The sequence below is a fragment of the Astyanax mexicanus genome, chromosome 12, assembly GCF_023375975.1.
Source record: "Astyanax mexicanus isolate ESR-SI-001 chromosome 12, AstMex3_surface, whole genome shotgun sequence".
Lineage (NCBI taxonomy): Eukaryota > Metazoa > Chordata > Actinopteri > Characiformes > Acestrorhamphidae > Astyanax > Astyanax mexicanus.
Genome location: NC_064419.1, coordinates 13220760 through 13244169, shown reverse-complemented (window position 1 = coordinate 13244169; position 23410 = coordinate 13220760). Strand labels below are relative to the sequence as shown.

Here is a 23410-nt window from a genome sequence, read left to right as displayed (position 1 = left end):
TCATTATCAGGGGAGTTCATATGAACAGGGATTGTGTAATTGGCATTCTAACTTGGGTAGAAATAAATCATAAAAAACAGAAATGACAGTGACTAAACATTTGATGAGGTCTTCACAACAATGTTCAGTTGCTAAAAATTGTTGCCTTTTTTTGATCCTTCACTTCAGCATCTCAGATATTCAGTGCTTCACTGTCAAACCTGTCCTTCATTTACCTTCACAGTTCAAAGACAAGGGAGTTCCAGAACAAATCCTTAAGTATGAAGTAACAAATATCATCTATACCTGTAACAGTCTCTTACAATGATTACGTTAGCCGACACTCCTCCAATCCATGTTCTGATTAGACTATGAATCATTTTTTAATGTACAGCATTTTTTTGGGGGATTTTCTTCCAAGAAACTATTTATTGTGACAGGTTTATTAGTGTAAGATATATTGTACTTTATATTTACTCTTTCCTTGTTGCCCATCCCAGTTACTACAGAACAAACGAGGTGGACCAGTTCCAGTACTCCAGACCATTCAGGAAAGGCCAGAAAGATCCAGACAATGAGTTTGCTGTAAGTTGGCAAATCCTTTATGTTCATGTTTAATTGATTTACAGAAATTTCAGGCAGTGCAGATCAGTTTGATTTATTTTGATTGACCACAGTTCTCCGCAGTTTTGTGCAGTTTAGATCAGACAGGCTGTGTCAGTCCGATAGTTTCTTTCTTTGTGCTTTTCTTTAGTAGTTGTTTGCTTTACAGACTATGTGGATTGAAAGGACCACCTACATCACAGCCTACCGCTTTCCCGGAATCCTCAAGTGGTTTGAAGTGAAATCTGTATCTGTGGTGAGTAGCAATAGTGTGAATTTAACTGGCTGGTGCATCCTTAATTGACAGCTATCCGTCTTTGTCAGTTTATACTGTACCTGTTCCAAAAATAGTATATACACAGGTATAATACACAGCTATTTTTTATTCTTTAGTGTATTAAAGATGCTAATGCCACACAGTGATGCACAACAGTTCTCAGTTCTCAACAGTTCTGTTCCTCAGTGCAGCAGAGTGAGCCATGCAGTGTTTTTCAGTAATAGATTTAATTAAAACCAAAACGAAACCCCAAAAACACAATAATACAGTATACCCCTGAAGTAAGTGCACCCCTCACATTCCTGCAGTTATTTTATTAGATCTTTTCAGGAGACAATGCTATAGAAATTAAACTTGGATGTAACTTTGAATAGTCAGTGTACAGCTTGTGTAAAGTATAGATAAAAATAACTCAACGCACAGCCATTAATGTCTAATAAGCTGCAACACAAGTGAGTACACCCCTTAGTGAACATGTCTAAGTTATGCCCAAAGTGTCGACGCTTTGTGTGACAACCATTATTATCCAGCACTGACTTTAACCCTCTTGGGCATGGAGTTCACTAAAGCTGCCAAGGTTACTACTGGAATCCTCTTCCACTCGTCCATAATGACTTCACAGATCTACCACCACCATACTTGACTGCAAGGGACAGTTGCCCTGTCACTTCTTACCCGGACACCACCAGACATACTGGACACCATCTGAACAAGTATGTCTTGTCCTTTGCAGACCACAGCACATTGTTCCAGTGATCCATGATCTTAGACTGCTTGTTTGCTTTAGAAAACTGCAGCTTTTCTTGTGTGCCATCTTTAGAAGAGGCTCCCTTCTGGAACAGTTTTGTGCAAACAGAGTTGAAATGGGGGAAAGGCTGGTTCATCTTTATATTTATTAGTAAGTTCTTGTTTTGGTAATGAATGAGAAAACATGCTAAAATTGTTATATAATGAATAATTTAAAAGCCTTCCTCACCTTAACACCTTCAATATTAACAAATCTTCCGTTGCAGAGCTCTTACCTCAGCTGCTGTGCTGCACTGTGTGGCTTGACTGAAAGTGACCGTGTCCAGTCACCTTTCATTTTTGTTGTTTCTTTAATATGTTTTTGAGATTTGATAATGTGTGGGAAATGTATGTCAAACAAATAGGATGAGATCAGCCCATTGGAAAATGCCATAGAGACTATGGAGCTGGCCAATGAGAAGCTCAGTAACCTGGTTCAGCAACAGGCATGTGACCGCTCTCTTCCTGTTCACCCACTGTCCATGATGCTCAATGGCATTGTAGACCCAGCGGTCATGGGCGGCTTCGCCAACTATGAAAAGGTTAGTGATCTGTTTTTTTTTTTTATTTATTTTTTTTTATATATTTAATATTCTTTGGTTCTTAAGAAAATGTTTTATATAATTTAGATTCAAACCCAGACTGCACTTCTTTAACATATTCTGTTACCACTCACATATTTGCAACTTATTTGTTTCATCATTTATTGGTATTGTAATTATGTATTGTAATTATGTTTTCCAGAAATATATCTTTAGCAGGGACGTGTGCATTGTTGCTAATTGGATAGAACACACTGGTGACGTCATTTGTTTAATTCTAGGCATTCTTCACTGAATCGTACATGACGCAGCATCCTGAGGATCTAGAACGCATTGAAGTCCTCAAGCACCTTATTGCTCTTCAGGTGGCACTTACACTTCTTTAAATTTAAAATTACAAGTCAGTTATTTTTTTATGGTTGGCTAAATAAGGGATGCACCACATATTTGGCAAACAAAAACATTTTGCTTAAAATGTAAAATGTTGGTTGGATAATTTATACTAAACAATGACTAATTTTACTTGTATTGATTTCCTTACAGCAACATAAGGATTGTTTAATCAGATTGTTTAACCATATATGATTGGAGTAGCACTATTAAAGACAATTGTTTTATTAAAATGGAGCTACTGAGGTAAATATATGACTAAAATTGCACTGCTGAGGGAAAAGTATTGTGCTGGGATATATAATAAATATTTGCAATAATTGACCAAAAAAAAAGTTTGTGAATGAACTTTAAGATGACTTGTCAAAGTGTGTGTGCTGTGAATGAGTGTGTACCCGATGTGGTTGCAATGGCATTGTGAGATGGTTGCTCACGTGGTTGCATTCAGGTTCCTTTGTGGTGATATGGTTTTGCATGAGAGTGTCTGATATCCCAGGTTGTTACCTATTGTATCCCTAGTGGTTGCTAAGATGTTGCTGTTGTAGTGTGGATCAGTGTTAATTTGGTTTTCGCCAACTAACCTTTTTTTAAGAAGAAAGCGAGACGATAACTAAAAAGCAGCATAAAATAATAAAAATGATGACTATATTAACTGACACTTTCGTTAACCAGAAGAAAATGTGGTGTGGGTGTGTGGTGTACAGTGAGTGGGTGTGTGTGATGTTTGGCGTGAGTGATGTGTAGTCTGTAGTTTGTGTGTGTGGTGTGGGTGTGTGGTGTACAGTGAGTGGATGTGTGTGATGTTTGGCGTGAGTGATGTGTAGTCTGTAGTTTGTGTGTGTGGTGTGGGTGTGTGGTGTACAGTGAGTGGGTGTGTGTGATGTTTGGCGTGAGTGATGTGTAGTGTGTAGTTTGTGTGTGTGGTGTGGGTGTGTGGTGTACAGTGAGTGGGTGTGTGTGATGTTTGGCGTGAGTGATGTGTAGCCTGTAGTTTGTGTGTGTGGTGTGGGTGTGTGGTGTACAGTGAGTGGGTGTGTGTGGCGTTTGGCCTGAGTGATGTGTAGTCTGTAGTTTGTGTGTGTGGTGTGGGTGTGTGGTGTACAGTAAGTGGATGTGTGTGGCGTTTGGCCTGAGTGATGTGTAGTGTGTAGTTTGTGTGTGTGGTGTGGGTGTGTGGTGTACAGTGAGTGGGTGTGTGTGGCGTTTGGCCTGAGTGATGTGTAGTCTGTAGTTTGTGTGTGTGGTGTGGGTGTGTGGTGTACAGTAAGTGGATGTGTGTGGCGTTTGGCCTGAGTGATGTGTAGTGTGTAGTTTTTGTGTGTGGTGTGGGTGTGTGGTGTACAGTGAGTGGGTGTGTGGGATGTTGGGTGTGTGTCATGTGTAGTCTGGAGTTTGGGTGTGTGGTGTACAGTGAGTGGGTGTGTGTGGGGGGGGTTTGGCGTGAGCGATGTGTAGTCTGTAGTTTGTGTGTGTGTGTGGAGTGTGCAGTGTCTCTGGCATTTAGTGAGACGTGTGAATGTTTGTGTTGTGTGTGGTGGGTGGGTGTGGTGTTATTTACACATGGTTGCTAAGGTGTGGCTGTGTGTTTTGCTAGGTGGTTGCTTACATATCCCAGGGGGATACTAAGGTATTGCCAGATGATTGCTGTGGTATTCCAGGTTGTGGCTTAAGTGGTTGTTAGGCATTTGACATGATATTCAAGGTTGTTAGTATGGTGTTGCTAGGCAGTTGCTATGGTTTCACATAGCAATTGGTAATTTTGGCCAGTGGGCTTACGTTGGTCTGACATTTGGTGCCAACCAATACTTGACGTTGGGAGTTCTCATTTTAAAGGTGTGCGCCTAGAGGTGGTTGCTTTGTTCTCTTGATAGAACAAAGGAGAGGCCTTGTTGTCTTGATGTTCTTGTTTCCTGTCTCTCTGTTAAGATGTTTACCCTACGTTGGCAAACTCAGAGAGGACGAGTTCCTGTGGGATCAGTGGGTTTGTTACCTGTGAAGCCACACCCCTATTTCTTCTTCTGGGGTTGCTTGCACTATGCATTACTGGTGGTGCTGCCACCTACTGGATGGCTAGGGTACCTGCATAGGAACACACTGAATAGGATGGTGAATACACACACAGACACAGGTCTGCATTTTTCCAGCGTTGGTTGTATGTTGGTCTGTAGCTTATACTTAAACTTTGTTATTGTAACTGTGTGCATGTTCGCTGCTCTAATAAAAGTGTGTGTGAGTGTGTTTGTGTAGTGTGTCCGTGTGTGAGACTTGTGTGTGTGGCTGTGTGTGGAAATAAGCTAAAGACCAACGTGGAGCTGACGTTGGAAAAAAGTTTGGCATTTTGACGCCGATCTTTGCTCCTTAATGAACTTTATCCAACGTTCTGAAAAAACTGCCAAACACAGAGCGTGGGTCTGATATCGAATTTTGATGTGCGACATTTACAAACGTTGGGCCAACATACTGTTGCTATCTGGGTTGCTGCTATGGTATCCCCAGGTGATTGCATCTGCCTAGGTAGAACTTAGCAACACAGGTGCTTGCAAAGGTGGTTCACAAGCCAGTTTAATTATAGTTTTGTTTCAGTTTCAGACAATGTTTATTTCTGTGCATCCCTAGTTTAAATGTTTTGTCTGAAACTGTTGAAGATTTTAATTGGATTAGTGGAGTGTAAAATGCTGGTGTGTGGATTGTCTCTAAGATCCCCGTGCTGGAAGAGGGGATTCAGATTCACGGAGAGAAATCCACAGAGCAGCTGAAGCCCCTTCACAACCGCCTGCTAACCTGCTTCCAGGAGCTGAGGGAGAAAGTGGAGAGACAGTATGGGGTCATCACCCTGGTCAGTGCTGCTTTTACAGCTGAGATTTAATACACTTTATTAACTCAAATATATTTCATTACCTCTATATATTATAGTCTCAGTATGGTAGGATTTATTTCTTTTGTTATGCTGGACTACTAAACAATAGGGGTGTTTTTAAACTTTTAAGCGGTAGTTTATATGTGTACAGATATTCTTAATAAAGTGACGGGTGAGTGTATATTGAATGTTAATCACATGTATTATTAATCTCTGCCTTTGTTTAATCACTTATGTGTTTGTCTGCAGCCTTGTCCACTGACTGAAAGGAAGAAGAGTCGTGTTGGATCAGTTGTGGTTCCTTATATCATGTCCTCAACACTAAGACGCATGTCCACCATCTCCACCGTCTCCTCCATATCTGTGCAGCCCAGTGTTTCTGGCTCCTCTGAGGAAAACTCCTCCAGAACTGCTTGCCGAGAGTATGCTCCCAGGCCTGTTTTACTGTCTTCATCTGTCTCTTCTCTTAAACCATTTTTGTTTAAGTGTTTGTTTTTCACACTTAAATGTTTCAGATCATCAAAAAATTTAAATATTAGTCAAAGACAACAAAAACACAAAATTCTGTTTTAAATGAAGATTTTATATGCCTACACCTATATGCCCCCCACCCCACCACCAGTTAAAATGTAACTTTGCTGTGGATAATCTCAGTTCATCTGTGAGAACCAGTATCCACAAACCTTCCACGAAGGTTTATTTCTTTTTTATAAAAATAAACTCATAAACCTACAGTAAAACATGGTGGTGGTAGTGTGATGCTCTGGGGATTGTTTTGCTGGAAAATCATTGGAAAGATGAATTCCACTGTCTACAAAAAATTCTGAAGGAGAATGTCTGGCCACAAGTTTGTGACCTCCCTCAAGCTAAAAAGAACTTGGCTTCTTCAGTGAGACAATGATCCAAAACACACAAAACACACCGAGCAACTTACAGCAGTGCTTCATTGTTACTTTAAAATATCCAGAGCTAATTTGTAGACTAGGATCAAGAGATGCACAGAGCTTGATCATGTTTAGAACCCTAGGAGTTTTTCCCCTTTTTTAAGATTAGTTTAGGAACTTTTTGAAAAGATGTGTCTTCAGTCGACGTTTGAAGACCGCGAGTGACTCTGCTGTTCTGACACCCAGTGGAAGTTCATTTCACCACCTTGGTCTTGCAGCACAGAGAAGAGTCTGGATGTCTGTTTTCTGAGTGTTTTCAGGGATGGAGGTTGGAGCCAAGTCGTACTGGAAGCTTTAAGAGCTCTTGGTACAGATCTGGCTTTGACCATTGCTGTGAAGTAGGAAGGAGCTGGTCCGTTTTTTGGCTTTGTAGGCCAGTGTGAGGGTTTTAAATTTGATGTAAGCGGCAACAGGAAGCCAGTGGAGGGAACAAAGTAAAGGAGTCACATGATTGAACTTCAAAAGATTGAAGACGATTCATTCTGCTCCATCTTGAATTAATTGTTGTGATCTGGTGGCTCGCGATGGAAGACCAGCCAGTAGGTTTTGAGGTGACAAGAGAGAGACTGCACAAGATCCTGAGTGGCTTCCTGAGAGAAAATCGGTCAAATTCTCCCGATGTTGTACAGGAGAAATCAGCATGAACGAGTCAGATTTGCTCGTAGTTCCTTGGATAAACAGAAGGTCAGTCTTGCTGGGGTTGAGTTTTAGATGATAACTCATCCACAATGAGACATCACTGAGACATGCTGAGATGCAGGATGAAAGATTTGGAAGAAGGAAAAAAAAAAGGATTAGTTGAGTGTCATGTGCATAGCAGTGGTATGAGAATCCATCTTATTTTCTTATTTTCTTATCTTATTTTACCCAGAGAGTGTAGAGTATAGAGTGAGAAAAGAAGAGGACCAAGCACAGAGCCTTGTGGAACCCTAGTAGAGAGTCTGCATGGAGCAAATGTTGCCCCTTGCCACGTTGCCTGGTAGGAACGGTCCTTCAAGTATGAGTATGCCATGTATGCCAAGTATGCCATGCAGAGCCAGTGATTCCAAGACTGGTGAGGATGGAAAGGACAATCTTGTGGTTGACTGTGACGAAATCAGCAGAGAGATCAAGAAGAATCAGCTTTTGCTGCAATGAGGGCAGTTTCAGTAGAATGTGCAGGTTTAAAGTCAGACTGGTTTGCTACTCCTACACACTAAGCCCTCCTCTGCATGGCTGAAGAAAAACAAAGTGAAGGCTTTGGAGTGGCCTAGTCAAAGTATCTAGTTTTTTCTCCCTTAATAATAAAAACCTTCATTTTAAAAACGCCATTTTGTGATTACTTGTGTTGTCTTTGACTAATATTTTAATATAGGAATTCCATGCTGAGAAGTCTGACGTGTTACACACTACTGTGTAGGTCAATAAATATTACCCATATCAGTCTAAACTTGTAATCATTTATTGTTCCTGCTTTTATCTTGAGTTTATCTGTGTGAATGTGCATGAATAAAAAATCAGATTTTTATTGCCTCTGTTTACAGTTCTCTGCTGACATGTGTTAACGATAAGAGAGTGTCGTATTTGTCACGCTCTGAAGAAGATAACCGAATCAGCAAAAAGAACAGGAAGGGGTGGAGCTTGAGCAAATCTCAGGTCCTGCTGGAAAGACTTACAGACACAAACGAGGTTCCTGCATTCTTATAATATTACATTTTGTTAAATATACAGTTCTAAAAAAGAAATCAGTCAGCCCCGTGTGTGTGTGTCTGTCTGTCTGTGTCTTTGTCTTTGTGTCTCTTGTGTGTGTGTGTGTGTGTGTGTGTGTGTGTGTGTGTGTGTGTGTGTGTGTGTGTGTGTGTGTGTGTGTGTGTGTGTGTGTGTGTGTGTGTGTGTGTGTGTGTGTGTGTGTGTGTGTGTGTGTGTGTGTGTGTGTGTGTGTGTGTGTGTGTGTGTGTAACCAGACTCCTCCAGAAAAACAGCCACGGCCTAAAAGTCTGACGCTTGGGGATCGGAGACTCACACTCTCACTGTTTCATGGAGATTCAGCCGCTCTCAACCTCAACAACCCACTCAGCCCCCTGCCTGCCTCCCCACACACCCCCCGCAGCTCCAGTAAGTCTCACACACACACACACACACATACAAACACACACACACACAAACACTCCGCAGCTCCAGTGAGTTGCACACACACCACACACTCACACACCGCAGCTTCAGTTCTTTGTTTTTGATTGTTTTTAGGTTGCTCATCTCTCCTGAGTGACAGTAGTGTCATCACTGCTGAGATGTCAGATACACCTCCACCCATGCCTCCTAAAAAGCACCTGGCTGAGAGTGACCCTGCTGCTGCTCCAGCTGCTGTAAGTCTCAGTCTGCTGCAGTTTTTCAGACTTTTATTAAAACTGAATAACACAGTAAAACAACAGTTTAAATTTGATCTCTGACTCTCTTTATGCATTTCTAACCTGCAGTTTCTGCCTGTGTTGCCAAATAAAGTGGACAACAAGCCTCCCCCTCCTCCACCCAAAACCCGCAAGTCTATGTTTCCAGCCCAGGACCACAATCTACAGTGAACCAGGACTCTGCCCTGTTAACTCCCATATTCCTTCAGAACTGATATTATAAATGCGTCTCCTGTGAGTGCCGGTTACTGTCTGAGTTCTCAGTTTTAATTTAGATGTGTAGCTAGTTTGGCTTGTGCTCCTGCCATGAGTATCACCTTAGAAGAAAAAAAAACGGTAGAGGGAGCTCGTGAGTGAGTCCTCAATGAATTGAGGCTGACTGAGGGTGAATGGGGTGAGTAATACTAACGACTTTATTTTAGGAAGTAGAATAAAGTGAGTTGCTTTAAAAACTGTATGTTTTCTTTTTTTTATACAGTAAATGGGTTTTAGGCAGGAAAGGTTCCTTCATTATTTTTGTTATACAGGAGTTCTGCTTCAGGGTACGAATCAGCCAATCATTAATGACGTCCTCTGTTTGAATCATTTCTGTGGGATGGGAATTTGATACTTGTTATTTTTAAATGTATTATTTCTTTAATTTGCACTAGGGAAGTTTATTAAGGACATTAGCAATAATATTTTGATTCTTTAAGAGTGAGTTCTGTGAGATATCACTAATCAATAGAATTTTGATGTCAGAAATATTTGCCAAGGAACCAGTAATTCTGTTTTTTTAGATTGAGCCTCAGCATTTATCACAAGTGCCTTATGAATAATTGAATCATTTCATAACATATAAATTAGAAACACAAAAAATATTTAACAACCAAAAATAAATGTAAAAAAAAATGTAATAAAACATAGTTTATACCAACAATGATTCTTTTTTTTTTTTTTTTTTTTTTTTAGTAATTTTGCTGTTTTTACCCTGATAAGATTTTTTCAGAGGTGGTGGAAGACGCACTCAGGCTGAAAGATACGAGATGTGCAAGGGCTAGGATAGTAATGTTAGCTAAGCTAATTTAACCTTAGCATTTGTTTGTTGTCTGATTGTCTTTCTCTGTGTAAATTTCACAAATGTGTGAGAATAGCACTGCTGAGGTAAGTTTATGATTGCAGGACTGCTAATGTAAATGTACAGTGCTTTGTTTAGGTTACATTTGTCTAGTGTATTTTTGTAATTGCTTTTTAAAACACCCTGCTGTGGTTACCCCGGTACAGCTGACAGAGTATTAAGCAACACACTAGATAGAATTAAATATTTTTGTCTTGTGGATGTGCTTTTATAATGATGTTATATTAGACTTTGAGCTTTTTGCAGTTTTTGTTTCAAAGACTTTTTTTTATCAGATTAGTGTCCTAATGATGTTTATTGTGACAGATTGAAATATGAAAATTGTGTGTTGATTTAAACTACAGTGATATTTTTACACAGTGTCCTTATTGCATACTGATTTCTGAACAATATTTTTCTGAACTTATTTTTCTGATTTAATAAAGAAATTTGGAGGGCTAAGTGTATAGGCCTTTTATTATTGTGCATAAATAGTTTATAACTGAGAGATTATCTGAACTTGATTGTAAATGTTGATTGTGATATGTAAACATGCTGATTAATTATGTTGAGTGAATGTTTTATATATAGATTTATTTATACAAAATGATTGAATAAATGCACTCAGATAATATTTAATGTTGATTTATTGGTCTGTTTATCACCATGTGTCTGTTCTGTTAAGTGGAGTGTGAAAAAATAAACCAAATATGACTAATACTCATAGCACAGTGACTGGCGAAATTAAACATTTTTGATAAGATACAAAGTTTATGGTGTTTAATGGTAAATAACATAGTACAGTAATTGTGCATTATCATAAACAAAATGTTGGGGGAATTGATGCAATAGTTCATACTGCTGCTCAGTGAATGAAATGTTTACTTAATATCGAAAATATAACCCAAATTCCAACTCACATGACTAGGTATTATAAGGGCATTTTAGAGAGGCAGGGTCTCTCAAAAGCAAATATGGACTGATCTTCAACAATCTACCAAAAACTGAATCAAAAAATTGTGGAAAGTTTCAGGAATATATATTCAATGTAAAATTGGAAAGATTTCGGATATTGTAACATCTACAGCCCATAATATCATAAAAATATTGAGAGTGAGATGCTTTTTTTTGGATGCTTTTCTCAGTGTGTTAAAGAGCTAAAGATCATGAAGCATTATTCAGTGCTTAGAGAGAGGGTGTGGCAACTGGTGAAAATGCAATAAAAGTGGCTAAAGGTGAATTACATGGTTTGTTATTTAAGAAAGCTGAATTTAGCTTGCATAGATCTTATTTAATAAACAACTCACACTTAATTTGAAACAGAATGCATATCAAACTTTTTTGATACCTTCAATTTACCATCTATCACCCCAAAGAGATAAACACTGCCTTAAAAAAACACTTTTATGTAGACAAAGGCCAAAGATTCCTTTCAATCTAGTTAACGGCTAGTGAATCGGAGCAGCTTGACGGACCAATATCACTTAAAGAATTACATGAGGCTCTAAAGACTTTAAAAAAGGAGACAAAAAAAGGCTTCAAAAGTCTCTATGAAGCATTACGATTTCAAAAATACATAGATAAACTAATTTATCCAGTCAAAACAGGTTTTATAGCATCTTGTCTGCCTGCGGATAATATATGCCACTTAATATTATAAGTGAATCCAACATCAAGAAAACCCATATGCAGTGTCTTTAGACACTGACAACAGACTAAACTGTTGCAGAAATTAGGCCTTAGTATAAGTTTGATCAGCATATGTGTAATCTACTCAAATCCTTGCATTACCCTGATGACATTTTACTTTACTTTGCATTTCTAATTTTGAACCATTTCATAACAAACTAGCAACTTTGCACATTTGTCAAGATATATGATTAACTGGCCTTAATCATCATTCTCCCCTTAAATAAGAAGGCAGAAGAACTTTGGATAAAATAAGTTTTTCGGTACCTTTCAGAGATTAAATTACTTATCTCGGGATTGACATAAGGGCCTCTTTGAAAGATATTCTGGATAAAACTATGGGAACATTTTGATAGACATTAAGAATGACACAAATGGGCAAATTCATTCTTTACAGACGCTAACTAACATACAGACACTATGGCAGAAGCTGGAAAGAGACCGAATATGTCTGTGAAAATCAGAAAGCGAGACTAATTGGCCTAGAGACCAGACAAGAATAAATATAGGAATCTCTTTCAGTCATTGGCGTGAGCTAAGAGACGCTGAACAGCTGAAAACAGACGCAGAGCTGTCCAGCTTCTTGTTGGCCAAGTAAGAAACGTCTTATTTTGTTGCTCTGGTGTTTTGCTGAGTCTAGCTAGCTTCATATTTATAACGTTACTTCCCAGAGTTGTAGTCCGGGTTTTGTTGTTTACAGTTGTGTTGTTTGTGGATATATACAATTATAGTGAGGTAGTATTTACATATATTGTGTCTGATCCAGGTTTTGTAAGCTTACCTTGCAGCATATTGCTCCAAACTGAAATATACATTTTAGTCTGAGGCTTGTAAAAGCTTTTACTGAAACTGTGTTTTTTTTTAACATTATTTCATGCTGTGCTTGTTTGGTGGTGAGGGTTAACAGTGCTACTCTATGAAGAGTAGCACTGTAGACACACTGTAGACACACTGTAGACACACTGTAGACACACTGTAGACACAGAAGACATCTTGTTTGAGTTGTGTTTACAAAAGGAACAAAAGTAAACATTTCATGCTAAAAGAGACAAATTGATGATTGCACTTGAGATTGGTTGTAATTATTTTTGTGTGCTTTTTACTTTCTGATGAAAAAAGTAGCTTATATTTAGGAGCATTTTCCACTATTTATGTAGTAAATTTTATGTCAAGAAAAATATATGTATTATTATTATTATTATTATTATTTAAAAAAAAAATCTAATCTAAAATCAGGATGTACATTCCTACCAGTGTTCAATATGCAAAATAAAAAGCCACTAAACGATATGCATATACAGTCATATGAAAAAGTTTGGGCACCTCTATTAATCTTAATCATTTTTAGTTGTAAATATTTGGGTGTTTGCAGCAGCCATTTCAGTTTGATATATCTAATAACTGATGGACACAGTAATATTTCAGGATTGAAATGAGGTTTATTGTACAGAACAGAAAATGTGCAATATGCATTAAACCAAAATTTAACCGGTGCAAAAGTATGGGCACCCTTATCATTTTATTGATTTAAATACTCCTAACTACTTTTTACTGACTGAAGCACAAAATTGGTTTGGTAACCTCATTGAGCTTTGAACTTCATAGCCAGGTGTATCCAATCATGAGAAAAGGTATTTAAGGTGACCAGTTGCAAGTTGTTCTCCTATTTGAATCTCCTCTGAAGAGTGGCATCATGGGCTCATCAAAACAACTCTCAAATGATCTAAAAACAAAGATTGTTCAACATGATTGTTCAGGGGAAGGATACCAAAAGTTGTCTCAGAGATTTATCCTGTCAGTTTCCACTGTGAGGAACATAGTAAGGAAATGGAAGAGCACAGGGACAGTTCTTCTTAAGCCCAGAAGTGGCAGGCCAAGAAAAACATCAGAAAGGCAGAGAAGAAGAATGGTGAGAACAGTCAAGGACAATCCACAGACCATCTCCAAAGAGCTGCAGCATCATCTTGCAGCTTGTATGGGAAAGTGATGCGAAAATCAGAAGTCGCCTTAGGTATGCAAAAGCAAAAGCACAGCTTTTGGGTCAGGCGACTCTGTTTGTGGCGTGTTTGCAGAAATGGCTTCTTTCGCATCACTCTCCCATACAGCTTCTCCTTGTGCAAAGTGCGCTGTATTGTTGACTGATGCACAGTGACACCATCTGCAGCAAGATGATGCTGCAGCTCTTTGGAGGTGGTCTGTGGATTGTCCTTGATTATACCCTGAAATACCGTGCCATATCACCCACCCCAAATGACCACATCAGGGTCCTAAAGCAACAAACAAAGAAGTGAATCCACAATTTGCTTCATGGAAAGCCAGGGCCAAAAAAAAACAGTGCCAAATTACCTGAAACAAACAAGCAAAAAGAAAAAGAAAGACAAACAAATCTTACCTGTCCATAAGCAGAAGAAAAACAAGTTATTATTGACTCTGTACTATTAAGCTTGGGTATAGCTAGAGCAATATTTATACAAATCAAAGTACAAACATAGGGTCAACACCAAAACTAGTCACAAAGAACTGAACAGAAACAACTAAGAAAAACAAATGCCAGCATGACTGCCATGGACCACATAGTGAAGACACCATGGTCCACTAAAAACAGGAGTAGGTCAGCTGACAGGTCCAGGCAACTCCCACCTAAGAATTTTAGAAAGCGGTATAAAGAGATACACCTAAAGAGCAGCAGAGGGCAGCACTACCACAAAACAAGCTACACAACTCTGTACAGATCTTAAACAAAACAAATAAAAACGTCTTGGACGTAAAAAAAAATCTTTAATCAGTGTACTTCTATTTACATCCTGTCTTCTTCACACTCTTCTACAAGTGCGCTGTTGGCTAAGCTAGACTGTCTAGAACCCTCTATGAGTTTTATATATCTACCTTCACTCAAAAGTTCTACTTTTTTTTCTACTTTGTCACAAAGGACCCCCTTGGTGCCCACAATCTGATCTGTCTCCCTCAGAGGAGCATTTCAGCTCTGACCTCCCCGGGGTGTCACATGACCCTCAGTGCTGGACCTCACTGGCCTTTTTTAGTTGCTCTTGTTTCTTAGTCAGACTTTATCCACAGTGGTTCTGCTAAACAAATTGTGCGTCTGACAAGAGGCTGAGTGACATGTGCACCTCCCTGATATAGCAAGGGACGTGGTGTTGAGCATGATTTCATATATGTCTCTCAGTACATGACATGCAGAGTGCTTAGGTATGGAAATGGAATTGTGATCCGCTATGTAATCTCACTGCCTGTCATCCAATTAAATGCATAACTATGGTTTATATTCTAGTGCAAGTCAAGGACCGGAATGGTGGATCAGCCCTGATAAAAAATGTCTATAAAACATGACTAACAGGAGAAACTAAATTCATGAGACATTTAAAATAGTATTATGATACTATTTTAAGTTCCCCATTCTGATCTGCTTTAACTTTTCTTATTATTATATTAAGGGTTTCATTTTATTTTAGAGAATTTCTCTCGGTCCATTCATCAAGAAATGTTGACACAATGTAGGGGACGGTTTGTGTGTGCATATTAGTTATAAGTTAAAATCATTGGAGAGCAACAATATTGTACTTACCCAAAAGAATTTAACATCTTGTTATCTGTTTAGGAGAAATATAATATTCCATCACACAACTTGGCTAAAATTGAAAAGTCTAGCCAGAAATGAGTGCCTTAAAATCCATATTTTAAAACGTTGCCATTATCCAATTTGTAGGTATTTTTGTAGGTTTATTACAATACTGAGAGGATTGGATCCGTCCATCTCTAAATTTGACTGCAATAATGAAGTAAACTCAGTGCTTGTGAACACTGTGCTTTATGTTCTTACTCTCTGGAATCTTCATACAGTTCAGACAAGGGTACTCATCTATAAACAGGTTGAACCACTGGAGAAACTCCTTCCAGAAGCTCTTCTTCCCGTAGATCAGCACAAACCCACTGACGGCAGTGTACAGCGTGGTGAAGAGAATGGTCAGACCTATGGTGTTCTCGCTCTGCAGCACTACCCTGGACTGGGTGTATAGGTCTACCAGGAGAAAACAGAGGAACACCGCCACCAGGGTAAGGTTCATCCGGATCACCCGCATCTGAGTGCCCAACTTGGGGGTGTGGGTGCCATTGGTGCTTTGCTTCATGTGCTGGAGATGAATGGCCAGGTGATACGATATGGAGATGCTGCATTTTATCATCAGGATGCCCGGAACGATGTCTGCGATTACAACGAGATAGATGACGTAGCTGAGGCCGATGACCCCGCTGGCGGTGATGGAGCCGCAGTCCGCGTTTCCGGCGCTGCTGTTTTGATAGGTCAGGACCTTTAGCAGGGGTAGGCAGTTGACAAAGCCGGATAAGAAGATAACGATGACCACGGTCAGGACGTGTTTGAGGATTGCCTCCTGGATGCGGGTGTAGCAGTGAATGGGTTTGATCACCAATTTGGTGCTGTAGAAAAAGGTGAGGAACGCGGTCGCCCACATGATAGAGAACTTGAGGGAAACAACCAATACCAGCAGTATGGATTCCGCCATGTCGTACATACACTGCACATCTATCTCCACCATTGTCATCCAGCAGTAGGATAGGACCTGATGGCCGATGCTGGCCAGGGATATTCCGGTCATTATGGTGTCACCTGGACACAGGTGTAAATGGTTTTTCCTGCAGTTGCGCTGATTGACCAGTAAGATGAAAATATTAAAAAACACAGTAAAGATGGCCAGAAACCCAGTAATGATCCAGATGGCTATTTTGTGGACAGGATTCAGCATGACTGCAACTCTGCTGTATCTGTTATAGAGAAGAAGAAAAAAAACTGCAGGTTTAATGAAATAATGTGCAATTATACTGTAATACATTGCAAGTTTTATTAACAAAATATTAATTATTATTATTTATTATTATACTCTGCCTGACCCAAAAAAAATCTAAGCTAAAAGTTGGATTGGATCATTACTGCATCAACCGGCAACAACTTTTTTAACCCTAACTGATGCAGGGAACAGCTTCTCATTTATTAAACAACCATGTGAAAAGACGCATCCTATGGTCATGGAAAAGATGTTAATCTGTTTCAGAAGAATCACATTATTGGCATGCATCAAGATGAGAAAACATCTAAGCAAAAAGTGCAGTTATTGCTTAGATGTTTTTAACTGGTGAACACATTATTAACAGGTGGAAGGCCTTTGGAAAAACATTATCTTCCAGGAAGGAGTGTAGTCGGACAAAAGTCTTAAATGATGTTGATCGGTGATCACATAAAGAGTGAAATCAAATGGTAGAAAAGCAACACTAGAACTCAGGGATGTGTTTAATAGTGAAAGTAAGAGCTTTTCCACACACAGTGCAGTGATGGGGATTAAACCAAGGGATTACTCCCTGATGGCACGAACATATTTTAAATGACAATGCCAGGATTTATTGGGTTTAGATTGTGAGAGAGTGGTTTAGGGAGCATAAAATCATCATTTTCACACATGGATTGTTCACCACAGAGTTCAGACCCTCTACAATAATTGCACAATTTAACCCATTTATAAACATTTTACTGCACTGTTTGTTTTTAAAGGAAAGTGCAGAATGTTCCAAAAATGGTTCAGAAATCTGAGGATGTTTCAACACATTAACAATGACTTAATGAGTATTTATTATGAAAAATCTGTGTGATGAAAAAAGGTACGTTACCTTAGTTTGGTTTTCAAATAGTTTATTTGTCCAGTTCTTCTATTTTTCAGAAGAAAATGAGCAGTAGAAAACACAACCCATCCCAGTCCGCTCGAACGTAATGCTGAATTCAGTAATAACATTTTGCAAACCCCACCATAAAAGTGAGGATTAATATACTGTAGGTATTTTTGGACACATTTGCATGATGGGCCAATTTAACCACGTCCAGGCGGTGTGGTACAGGAAATTCAGGTCTTATTTACATTTTTTCTGTGGGCTCATGCATGAATTTACATGCATAAAATAAAACTACAGTAAGCTAGTTCTGACATTGACTGTGTACTATTATTTATATGTTGTTGAATTGGACTGCAAATTTAAAGTGAATATGTAATAATACAGTTAAAGGGAAAGATATTAAAATAAAGCCTAAAGAATAAACAACCAGAGCTAATAGTATTTCAATGCTTTAATATCTTTTCTTTTGGGGGGTGGGGGATTGGGGCTGGAGAGGTTCGTATGGACTGAGAGGTGAATGAAGAGGTGAAGATGTAGACTGGAGTATATGTACCAAATTGATTTGTTTTGCTTCTCTTGATGTTGAACATGAGGGTGTCGGCATCCAGGATGGTGACATCAGACATACAGTGGTGGAGAGAGGGATGGTGAGTGATGAATAGAGTGGTAAATTCTGAAAATCGGAGGAAGCTAGCAAAAACATAGCTTCTAAGATTTGAGAAATAATAATATTGTCCGGATCGTAGAGTTGATAGACAGCAGGAGAGGATGTGAGAGGTTAGGAGAAGACATTGGTGAGTGAGAAAGATTCACTTCTTTTAATGCCTTTTAAAAGCAGTGTGATTTGAGGATGACTAGTAAAAGGTGAGCCATGGAGGACTTTATGAAAGAAGTTGATAGCCGACAGGTAAACTTTTATAGCTTATAATTGATGCGCGCTCCATATGCCAGAATTCACTTACACTTACACTTACAATGTGATCAAACCATTGATCTGAAAACAATAAAGCATATGACTTTAAAAAAGCTAGTCATACACATGCAGCATTTTACTGTAATTTTCAAACATCCGGTGCTTCTTTGTAAGATATGCTCACATGGTAAAACGATCCACGCACATGACTGAACATGATATGTAGAAGAGATACAAACTCTAAATTGCACCCCACTGCAAATCCCCCTCCAACCTGCCCTGTTCAACCTGCCCTGTTCACTGCCCCAGTTTGAGGACTGCTTTATATAATATATGAATTACAATATATAAAGGTGTGTGTATAAGAGCTGTGGTTGCGGAATTGTTTGAATAGATGCAAAATAAATGCTGATCTGAGGTTTAACCACTGCTTTACTTACTGTAGACTTCCTGTATTATACACAAGCTGATAAACCACTAACCAATACTGACCTGCTGATCTAAACATCTATCTTTAAACATGTTAATGATGATAATTCTTTTATTTTATTTTTATTGTTTTTTTATCTTATTTTAATAATTAGACTCAGAAACAAGATTTCTACTAATTTCTACTCAAATCTACTATTCATTTCTAATATTTCCTGCTAACTCAGGATGTCCAGTTCTCTATAGTTCATTAAGTAAGTTAAATTTTCAGTAAGTGATGTGCTTATGATGAAAAGGCATATCTATGTGTCTGTGTTTGTAAAGCAGATGTTGTTATTTGTTATCTGAGCCTTTTTTTAGCTTGTTGTAACTTTTCCAAATTAAACGTATTTTTTTTTCTATAAACTACGGAAAACATTTCTCTCAAATTCTATGTATACGAAAATACTACACACTGCCATATACACCCGAGAGCAAATACTACACACTGCCATATACACCCGAGAGCAAATACTACACACTGCTATATACACCCGAGAGCAAATAATACACACTGCTATATACACCCGAGAGCAAATACAACACACTGCCATATACACCCGAGAGCAAATACTACACACTGCCATATACACCCGAGAGCAAATACTACACACTGCCATATACACCCGAGAGCAAATACTACACACTGCTATATACACCCGAGAGCAAATAATACACACTGCTATATACACCCAAGAGCAAATACTACACACTGCTATATACACCCGAGAGCAAATACTACACACTGCTATATACACCCGAGAGCAAATAATACACACTGCTATATACACCCGAGAGCAAATACAACACACTGCCATATACACCCGAGAGCAAATAATACACACTGCTATATACACCCGAGAGCAAATAATACACACTGCTATATACACCCGAGAGCAAATACAACACACTGCCATATACACCCGAGAGCAAATAATACACACTGCTATATACACCCGAGAGCAAATACTACACACTGCTATATACACCCGAGAGCAAATACTACACACTGCCATATACACCCGAGAGCAAATAATACACACTGCTATATACACCCGAGAGCAAATACTACACACTGCCATATACACCCGAGAGCAAATAATACACACTGCCATATACACCCGAGAGCAAATACTACACACTGCCATATACACCCGAGAGCAAATAATACACACTGCCATATACACCCGAGAGCAAATACTACACACTGCCATATACACCCGAGAGCAAATACTACACACTGCCATATACACCCGAGAGCAAATAATACACACTGCCATATACACCCGAGAGCAAATACTACACACTGCGATATACACCCGAGAGCAAATACTACACACTGCGATATACACCCGAGAGCAAATACTACACACTGCGATATACACCCGAGAGCAAATACTGCACACTGCTATATACACCCGAGAGCAAATACTACACACTGCTATATACACCCGAGAGCAAATAATACACACTGCTATATACATCCGAGAGCAAATACTACACACTGCTATATACACCCGAGAGCAAATACTACACACTGCTATATACACCCGAGAGCAAATAATACACACTGCTATATACATCCGAGAGCAAATACTACACACTGCTATATACACCCGAGAGCAAATACTACACACTGCTATATACACCCGAGAGCAAATAATACACACTGCTATATACACCCGAGAGCAAATACTGCACACTGCTATATACACCCGAGAGCAAATACTACACACTGCGATATACACCCGAGAGCAAATACTACACACTGCTATATACACCCGAGAGCAAATACTACACACTGCTATATACACCCGAGAGCAAATACTACACACTGCTATATACACCCGAGAGCAAATACTACACACTGCTATATACACCCGAGAGCAAATACTACACACTGCTATATACACCCGAGAGCAAATACTACACACTGCTATATACACCCGAGAGCAAATACTACACACTGCTATATACACCCGAGAGCAAATACTACACACTGCTATATACACCCGAGAGCAAATACTACACACTGCGATATACACCCGAGAGCAAATAATACACACTGCTATATACACCCGAGAGCAAATACTGCACACTGCTATATACACCCGAGAGCAAATACTGCACACTGCTATATACACCCGAGAGCAAATACTGCACACTGCTATATACACCCGAGAACAAATACTGCACACTGCTATATACACCCGAGAGCAAATACTGCACACTGCTATATACACCCGAGAGCAAATACTACACACTGCTATATACACCCGAGAACAAATACTGCACACTGCTATATACACCCGAGAGCAAATACTGCACACTGCTATATACACCCGAGAGCAAATACTACACACTGCTATATACACCCGAGATCAAATACTGCACACTGCTATATACACCCGAGAGCAAATACTACACACTGCTATATAAACCCGAGAGCAAATACTGCACACTGCTATATACACCCGAGAGCAAATACTGCACACTGCTATATACACCCGAGAACAAATACTGCACACTGCTATATACACCCGAGAGCAAATACTGCACACTGCTATATACACCCGAGAGCAAATACTACACACTGCTATATACACCCGAGAACAAATACTGCACACTGCTATATACACCCGAGAGCAAATACTGCACACTGCTATATACACCCGAGAGCAAATACTACACACTGCTATATACACCCGAGATCAAATACTGCACACTGCTATATACACCCGAGAGCAAATACTACACACTGCTATATACACCCGAGAGCAAATACTACACACTGCGATATACACCCGAGAGCAAATACTGCACACTGCTATATACACCCGAGAGCAAATAATACACACTGCTATATACACCCGAGAGCAAATAATACACACTGCGATATACACCCGAGAGCAAATACTACACACTGCTATATACACCCGAGAGCAAATACTACACACTGCTATATACACCCGAGAGCAAATACTACACACTGCTATATACACCCGAGAGCAAATACTACACACTGCTATATACACCCGAGAGCAAATACTACACACTGCTATATACACCCGAGAGCAAATACTACACACTGCTATATACACCCGAGAGCAAATACTACACACTGCTATATACAGCCGAGAGCAAATACTGCACACTGCTATATACACCCGAGAGCAAATACTACACACTGCTATATACACCCGAGAGCAAATACTACACACTGCGATATACACCCGAGAGCAAATAATACACACTGCTATATACACCCGAGAGCAAATACTGCACACTGCTATATACACCCGAGAGCAAATACTGCACACTGCTATATACACCCGAGAGCAAATACTGCACACTGCTATATACACCCGAGAACAAATACTGCACACTGCTATATACACCCGAGAGCAAATACTGCACACTGCTATATACACCCGAGAGCAAATACTACACACTGCTATATACACCCGAGAACAAATACTGCACACTGCTATATACACCCGAGAGCAAATACTGCACACTGCTATATACACCCGAGAGCAAATACTACACACTGCTATATACACCCGAGAGCAAATACTACACACTGCTATATACACCCGAGAGCTAATACTACACACTGCTATATACGCCCGAGAGCAAATAATACACACTGCTATATACACCCGAGAGCAAATACTACACACTGCTATATACGCCCGAGAGCAAATATTACACACTGCTCTATAAACCCGAGAGCAAATAATACACACTGCCATATACACCCGGGAGCAAATACTGCACACTGCTATATACACCCGAGAGCATATACTACACACTGCTATATACACCCGAGAGCAAATACTACACACTGCTATATACACCCGAGAGCAAATACTACACACTGCTATATACACCCGAGAGCAAATACTACACACTGCTATATAAACCCGAGAGCAAATACTGCACACTGCTATATACACCCGAGAGCAAATACTACACACTGCTATATACACCCGAGAGCAAATACTGCACACTGCTATATAAACCCGAGAGCAAATACTGCACACTGCTATATACACCCGAGAGCAAATACTGCACACTGCTATATACACCGAGAGCAAATAATACACACTGCTATATACACCCGAGAGCAAATACTACACACTGCCATATACACCCGAGAGCAAATAATACACACTGCTATATACACCCGAGAGCAAATACTGCACACTGCTATATACACCCGAGAGCAAATAATACACACTGCTATATACACCGAGAGCAAATAATACACACTGCGATATACACCCGAGAGCAAATACTACACACTGCTATATACACCCGAGAGCAAATACTACACACTGCTATATACACCCGAGAGCAAATACTGCAAACTGCTATATACACCCGAGAGCAAATACTACACACTGCTATATACACCCGAGAGCAAATACTACACACTGCTATATACGCCCGAGAGCAAATACTACACACTGCTATATACATCCGAGAGCAAATACTACACACTGCTATATACACCCGAGATCAAATACTACACACTGCGATATACACCCGAGAGCAAATACTACACACTGCTATATACACCCGAGAGCAAATACTACACACTGCTATATACACCCGAGAGCAAATACTGCAAACTGCTATATACACCCGAGAGCAAATACTACACACTGCTATATACACCCGAGAGCAAATAGTACACACTGCTATATACACCCGAGAGCAAATAATACACACTGCTATATACACCCGAGAGCAAATACTGCACACTGCTATATACACCCG

The 23410-nt window shown here is 39.5% G+C and overlaps 2 protein-coding genes across 2 annotated transcripts in view; one reads left to right on the top strand and one right to left on the bottom strand.

The window, feature by feature from the left end:
• Nucleotides 1–10500, top strand: part of dock5 (dedicator of cytokinesis 5) — a 64399-nt gene extending 53899 nt beyond the window's left edge. Inside the window, exons 41-51 of the mRNA XM_049485669.1 lie at nucleotides 177–258; nucleotides 480–564; nucleotides 752–838; nucleotides 2011–2187; nucleotides 2469–2552; nucleotides 5276–5413; nucleotides 5684–5856; nucleotides 7902–8046; nucleotides 8322–8472; nucleotides 8605–8723; nucleotides 8835–10500. Of these exons, the coding sequence (XP_049341626.1) occupies nucleotides 177–258; nucleotides 480–564; nucleotides 752–838; nucleotides 2011–2187; nucleotides 2469–2552; nucleotides 5276–5413; nucleotides 5684–5856; nucleotides 7902–8046; nucleotides 8322–8472; nucleotides 8605–8723; nucleotides 8835–8936 (1343 nt within the window). The 3' untranslated portion in view covers nucleotides 8937–10500. The remainder of the gene's footprint in view (nucleotides 1–176; nucleotides 259–479; nucleotides 565–751; nucleotides 839–2010; nucleotides 2188–2468; nucleotides 2553–5275; nucleotides 5414–5683; nucleotides 5857–7901; nucleotides 8047–8321; nucleotides 8473–8604; nucleotides 8724–8834) is intronic.
• Nucleotides 10501–13954: 3454 nt separating this feature from the next.
• LOC103024509 (uncharacterized) lies at nucleotides 13955–16341 on the bottom strand. The gene has a single exon (XM_007240066.3). It carries the CDS (start codon nucleotides 16326–16328, stop codon nucleotides 15354–15356), a length of 975 nt encoding a protein of 324 aa, XP_007240128.3. The 5' UTR covers nucleotides 16329–16341; the 3' UTR covers nucleotides 13955–15353.
• Between the last annotated feature and the right edge of the window lie 7069 nt (nucleotides 16342–23410).

Excerpts from the sequence above, each read along its gene's own strand:
- LOC103024509 (XM_007240066.3), bottom strand. The coding sequence starts at position 16,328 with ATGCTGAATCCTGTCCACAAAATAGCCATCTGGATCATTACTGGGTTT.